The 6,965-nt window shown below is 40.4% G+C and overlaps 1 protein-coding gene across 15 annotated transcripts in view; it reads left to right on the top strand.

Moving 5' to 3' along the window:
• Nucleotides 1-3,462: 3,462 nt before the first annotated feature.
• Nucleotides 3,463-6,965, top strand: part of LOC139537727 (phosphatidylinositol-binding clathrin assembly protein-like) — a 54,437-nt gene continuing 50,934 nt past the window's right edge. For 12 of the 15 annotated variants that reach the window (XM_071339405.1, XM_071339397.1, XM_071339408.1 and 9 more), the window contains exon 1: nucleotides 3,464-3,992. In XM_071339405.1, coding sequence (XP_071195506.1) covers nucleotides 3,863-3,992 — 130 coding nt within the window. In that variant the 5' untranslated portion in view covers nucleotides 3,464-3,862. Of the gene's footprint in view, nucleotides 3,993-6,965 lie in introns of all 15 variants that reach the window. The other 3 variants (XM_071339402.1, XM_071339403.1, XM_071339409.1) reach the window with 3 other exon arrangements.

The following is a 6,965-nucleotide window of genomic DNA, read 5'->3' as shown; positions in this document are numbered from 1 at the left end:
AATCAAAGTTAAAGAATGGTCCTATTCTTTAACTTATATTTTAGGTTGAGATGGAGACGTGAATCCAACATATCAATTATTATTTTCTTGAAACTCTACGCCTATATGTATTGTGTATTTTTAATTTAACCCTGGGTTGAATTGAAACAATAGCTGTTGATGACTTTGCAAATGCTATATAGGCCTAAATAGTATCATTGATGATATGACTTATAAAGTATGGTTACATTTAATTTGCTCTGTTAAACCTACCCTTTGGAATGAGTTTGATAGGAACAGTGAATATATTTAGTTATTAAGAGATCTATCAAAAATCATTCTCATGATAGCACATTGGTAATAGTATCAAATTTTAAAGCTAAGCTAAGCAGGGCTTGGTTAAAACCCTGGATGGGACACCAAATTAATAGCTGTAGATCGCATGTGTCAAAGTCATTCCACGGAAGGCCAAGTGTCTGCAGGTTTTTGCTCCTCCCTTGTATTTAATTGATTAATTAAGTTAACTAATTAGTAAGGAACTCCCCTCATCTGGTTGTCTAGGTCTTAATTGAAAGGAAAAACCTACAGACACTAGGCCCTCCGTGGAGTGAGTTCGACACCCCTGCTGTAGATAGTGGGGCAAAAAAGTATTTAGTCAGCCACCAATTGTGCAAGTTCTCCCACTTAAAAAGATGAGAGAGGCCTGTAAATTTCATCATAGGTACACTTCAACTATGACAGACAAAATGAGAAGAAAAAAAATCCAGAAAATCACATTGTAGGATTTTGAATGAATTTATTAGCAAATTATGGTGGAAAATAAGTATTTGGTCACCTACAAACAAGCAAGATTTCTGGCTCTCACAGACCTTCTTTAAGAGGCTCCTCTGTCCTCCACTCGTTACCTGTATTAATGGCACCTGTTTGAACTTGTTATTAGTATAAAAGACACCTGTCCACAACCTCAAACAGTCACACTCCAAACTCCACTATGGCCAAGACCAAAGAGCTGTCAAAGGACACCAGAAACAAAATTGTAGACCTGCACCAGGCTGGGAAGACTGAATCTGCAATAGGTAAGCAGCTTGGTTTGAAGAAATCAACTGTGGGAGCAATTATTAGGAAATGGAAGACATACAAGACCACTGATAATCTCCCTCGGTCTAGGGCTCCACGCAAGATCTCACCCCGTTGGGTCAAAATGATCACAAGAACGGTGAGCAAAAATCCCAGAACCACACGGGGGGGTCCTAGTGAATGACCTGCAGAGAGCTGGGACCAAAGTAACAAAGCCTACCATCAGTAACACACTACGCCGCCAGGGACTCAAATCCTGCAGTGCCAGACGTGTCCCCCTGCTTAAGCCAGTACATGTCCAGGCCCGTCTGAAGTTTGCTAGAGAGCATTTGGATGATCCAGAAGAAGATTGGGAGAATGTCATATGGTCAGATGAAACCAAAATATAACTTTTTGGTAAAAACTCAACTCGTCGTGTTTGGAGGACAAAGAATGCTGAGTTGCATCCAAAGAACACCATACCTACTGTGAAGCATGGGGGTGGAAACATCATGCTTTGGGGCTGTTTTTCTGCAAAGGGACCAGGACGACTGATCCGTGTAAAGGAAAGAATGAATGGTGGCTAGGGAGTTTTTCTAGGGAGTTTTTCCTAGCCACCGTGCTTCTACACCTGCATTGCTTGCTGTTTGGGGTTTTAGGCTGGGTTTCTGTACAGCACTTCGAGATATTAGCTGATGTACGAAGGGCTATATAAAATAAACTTGATTTGATTTGATTTGGGGCCATACATGGGGCCATGTATCGTGAGATTTTGAGTGAAAACCTCCTTCCATCAGCAAGGGCATTAAAGATGAAACGTGGCTGGGTCTTTCAACATGACAATGATCCCAAACACACCGCCCGGGCAATGAAGGAGTGGCTTCGTAAGAAGCATTTCAAGGTCCTGGAGTGGCCTAGCCAGTCTCAAGATCTCAACCCCATAGAAAATCTTTGGAGGGAGTTGAAAGTCCGTGTTGCCCAGCAACAGCCCCAAAACATCACTGCTCTAGAGGAGATCTGCATGGAGGAATGGGCCAAAATACCAGCAACAGTGTGTGAAACCCTTGTGAAGACTTACAGAAAACGTTTGACCTCTGTCATTGCCAACAAAGGGTATATAACAAAGTATTGAGAAACTTTTGTTATTGACCAAATACTTATTTTCCACCATAATTTGCAAATAAATTCCTAAAAAATCATACAATATGATTTTCTGGATTTTTTTTTCTTCTCATTTTGTCTGTCATAGTTGAAGTGTACCTATGATGAAAATTACAGGCCTCTCTCATCTTTTTAAGTGGGAGAACTTGCACAATTGGTGGCTGACTAAATACTTTTTTGCCCCACTGTAGATCAACTCTTCAGTAGGAGGTGCTGCCAAGTTTATTTTCTAAGGTCCAAATTCAAGGTGTGTTTATGTTGAAAATTGGTTTCAATGACTACATAATCCTGTGGTTGAAATCCAATGTATTTTCAACATAGATTCCATTTCACAATACGTTGACAAATTTCCTTGAAACAACGTTGATTCAACCAGTTTGTATACAGGCTATATTGAAAAGAAGTGCAGGACGCTCAACTAATATGAGTCGAGGTGCAACCAAAAAATGTGATCAGAATTGAAAAGGCGCAACACTGGCTTGCCATTAAAAACTCAATGTTTTCTTTAATCAATGTTAAAATATAATTTTTACTTCGCTTAAATTAAACATTGCGTTTCAGGTGAACGAGAGTTCCGACTTTTACTTTTCAACAACAAAGATAATGACATGTTAAAATAAAACTTTTAAAAATCTAAAGGATATTCCATGTGGAAACCATGGATATTAAAGGAGAATCAGGGGCAATGCCATGAGAAAATGGAAGGATTAGAACTATATGGGGCATGACCATGTTGATTAACTATAGGCCTACATAAAGATTCATGTAAAAAACACTGTCCCTATGTGAAAAGAATGGAAAGCAAGTGGCAGGGAAATTATAATGGGTGCGAAACTGTCGCCCGCCCATCCATGTTGGCTCAAGTAGGTGACCGAAACAATCAATCAATTGAAGTTTAAGAGCCACAATGGTGGCCCTGCTGTAAACTCAGCAACACCCACATAACATTTGGGAGGCTCCCATAGAGATAGATAGAGGACTCATCATGGATATGATGTGTTTTAGCGTGGACATTGCCATTGCGGGATTCCACTAGTTTAAAGTAGTCAACTGGGTGGGGATTTCTATAAGTCGGGCGCCAATTAGCCAATGAAGAAAAATAAGAAAATGTACTGCTTTAAAATGGAGATAGCCTAAAAGGCGCTGCCCATGCTGCCACAGGCGATATAATGTCACAGATACAAAAATAAGTCCTCTATCTATCTCTATGAAGGCTCCAAGTCTATGGCGGAATGAGACCCGCCATTTTCCTGAAAACCTCCAGTCCATTTAAACCCAGCAGGGGGAGGCGAAGTAGAAAAGAGCACAGACTTCTTCAGTGAGAACGAAACGAGAGGGGGCGTCAGTGCGAACAAAGTAATTATAGGGAGAGGAGTGAGAGGAAATTTGGAAATTGAACAAAAGTAAAACACTCAGGGTTTGTATCTTCGTGGTTTTCCGACGTAGACGATACACCCAAACTTCAATTACAGCCTCAAATCAAGTCGTGGATGTGGGGTGCATATATCACCCTGGGATTTAGCTACACGAGTAACGTTCCTGCCGTCAAAATTTCTCTCCTCTCTTTATTTTATGTCAGGTGGCTGAACTGTGGAAGCTACAGAGGACAATATCGATTCCACAGGATTTGAAACATTTGTTCTGTACTTTATACAAAAGTGCGAAGATGTCTGGACAAAGCATTACGGATAGGATAACTGCAGCTCAACACAGTGTAACCGGCTCCGCGGTGTCCAAAACTGTGTGCAAGGCGACCACGCATGAAATTATGGGACCAAAAAAGAAACATTTAGATTGTAAGTATTAATATGTCGACGAGTTGCTACATTGTTGCGTCTGATCAAGTGTGTGTGTGTAGTCTATTCCTTAGGCATTGAACTGTGGCTAAGGCCTACAAACCCACATGAAAAAAATACTATAGTGCATACTATAGTATATAAATATAGTACTATGGTATAAATGTTGTAGTATTACAATATTTATACACTTGTATTGACTGTAGTGTTTCTGCGGACTTCACTGTAGTATTTACTGTAGTCTTTTTGCAGACATGACTAGTATACTGTAGTGGTTTTGCTTTATTATCTTTGACATAGAAGTGCGGGCTTTTTCCAGTAGGAAATCTACTGAACAAATACTAAATGAGCACCTTTTTCATAACCTGTACGTAGGTAGGACTGGCGTCTGAACGAATCGTTCAGAGTTTGCTCTTTTCTGTAATCTGTAGGGAACATAATACAATGGAATATACTTGGCATGAAGGTTTCTCACCCATGGGTGGCACAAATTGGGGTATGGGAATGGGTGGATTATGCAAATTTAATACTGTGGTATTACTATAATTAAAAAAACTAGTGTTTTTGTGGACAATACTGTAGTATTTACTATAGTATTTGCCACTATACTACAAAATTCTATGAGCACTACATGATCGAAGGGTATACTACAGTGTGGAGGTCAAGGGATACTATATAATACTATAGTACACTGTAGTATTTTTTTTAACATGTGGGTAGGCTATAATCAAGCAGTTATTTTCTGATGTTTGCCTATCTATGAAACAATGCGAGATTTCATAGCATTTTACTACAATTACCCTACACCATGCCAGCATCTTTACAATGGAAATTAACGCTGTGCTTGGCATGCAAATAATGTGATTAACTGGATGACGATCAGGTTGTAGCCTAGACTTTGAACTTCAAGAAATGGTGTGACTTCAAATCAAATTTTATTGATCACATACACATATTTAGCAATGTTATTGCGAGTGTAATGAAATGCTTGTGTTCCTGGCTCCAACAGTGCAGTAGTATCTTTAAAAAAACATGTTTTACTCTTCATAACAATGCACACATCTAAAAGTAAAAGAATGGAATTAAGAAATATATTAGATTGACTAAAATACAGTAGAATAGAATACAGTATATATTGTACCAGTCAAGTTTGGACACACCTACTTATTCCAGGGTTTCTTTATTTGTACTATTTTCTACATTGTATAATAATAGTGAAGACATCAAAACTATGAAATAACACATGGAATCATGTACTAAACAAAAAAGTGTTAAACAATCCAAAACATATTTGAGATTCTTCAAAGTAGCCACCCTTAGCCTTGATGACAGCTTGTAGTCTGTGATTGTCTGTAGACCCTGCTGCAAATGTCTCGTGTCTGAGCCGTTGAATTGCGACTCCACTTTGTCTCTGTGTACTGATGTTTTGCCTGTTTGACTGCCTTACCGAGGGAATAACTACACTGTTTGTATTCGGCCATCTTGCCATGGTTAAATGCGGTGGTTCGTGCTTTCAGTTTTGCGCGAATGCTGCCATCTATCCACTGTTTCTGGTTTGGGTAGGTTTTAATAGTCAGAGTGGGTACAACATCTCCTATACACTTCCTGATGAACTCAGTCACCGTATCTGTGTATTCAGCATTGTTATTCTTAGAGGCTACCCCAAACTTATCACTGTCGCAGTATATCCCAAGAGCCATGTTTCCGTGAAACATAGTATGTTACAATCCCTGATGTCTTTCTGGAAGGAGATCCTCGCCCTGAGCTTGTCTACTTTATTATCCTGAGACTGAACATTAGCGAGGAATATACTCTGAAGCGGTGGATGGTGTGCACTCCTCCTGAGTCGGACTAGAAGTCCACTCCAAATACCTCTTCTCCGCCGGCGGTGTTTTGGAGCACCCTCTGGAATAAGTTAAATTGCCCTGGAAGGGTACGAACAAGGATCCAATTTGGGAAAGTCGTTTTCCTGGTCATAATGACGGAGTTACCGCCGCTTTGATATCCAAAAGTTATTTCCGGCTGTATGTAATAAAACAAACAATTTTCTGGCCTAATAATTGAAGAAATAACACACAAAAATAAAAAAAATACTGGAAAGTTGCTTAGGTGCTAGAAGCAGAGCTCCCTTATCTGTCGGTGCCATCTTAGACCTATGAATGATAACCATTATTCTACCAAGAATGATGGTTATTAAAGTGCTATTTATGCAATGATTTAATAAAATAAATCGCTTAACTGCTCCGTGATTTGTTTATGCAGTCTTCTATCGAGATGTCCACCTATTTTCTTTCAATAGCGACTGTACATGCCTACAGGAAATGTACCGTCTAGTGAGTGTCCCTACGTGATCTTATGCTTAGCATACGTAGACGTTTTCCCCCCTCAGTGTTTTTGGCTGACTCTGTTCTTCACAGGCATTGAATGGGGAACTTCAAGAGAAACAACTTTTAGTGTCGTTGTCCGCAAGATGGTCTGACTACGGATGTTAAAGACACCCTCTGCACTTCCTGACATTTTACCATTGTTGATTCACAGTTCTCCTTCTCCATTGCTTCTGTGTTGGGTTACTCCCGTTCAATGGGTTTTATTTCTGCGCTGACCTCAGTGCCCTAGCATCAGTGCTGATGCAGTTTGACTGCAGGCATCACCACATCAAGCTGTTCACACCCCCGCTGCTTATTCCCCCCCCCCCCCCCCCCCTCCCTCCATACAATGTTTTGGTGGGGAGAGATGGTGAAACCAACTTCCTAATGGGCACTATTTTTAGCATTGGTTCCAGAATAAGAAATGCCATGTGTGGTGTTTGTTGGGGGTCTTGAAGGGCATGTATGAAACTCCGAGTGAGTGGAGAGGCCATACCTCACTGACTCCTGTGCATAGAAGGCTTTTTGATTGGCTTCTCCTTCATGAGGAGGCTGCTAGAGAAGACCTCTTAAGACCCCTTTTGTAGTCTGGGGCTTGCAGGAGCAG

Source organism: Salvelinus alpinus, chromosome 13 (assembly GCF_045679555.1).
Source record: "Salvelinus alpinus chromosome 13, SLU_Salpinus.1, whole genome shotgun sequence".
Taxonomy (NCBI): domain Eukaryota; kingdom Metazoa; phylum Chordata; class Actinopteri; order Salmoniformes; family Salmonidae; genus Salvelinus; species Salvelinus alpinus.
The sequence above is the reverse complement of the archived record's forward strand: the minus strand, read 5'-3'. Positions and strand labels throughout refer to the sequence as shown.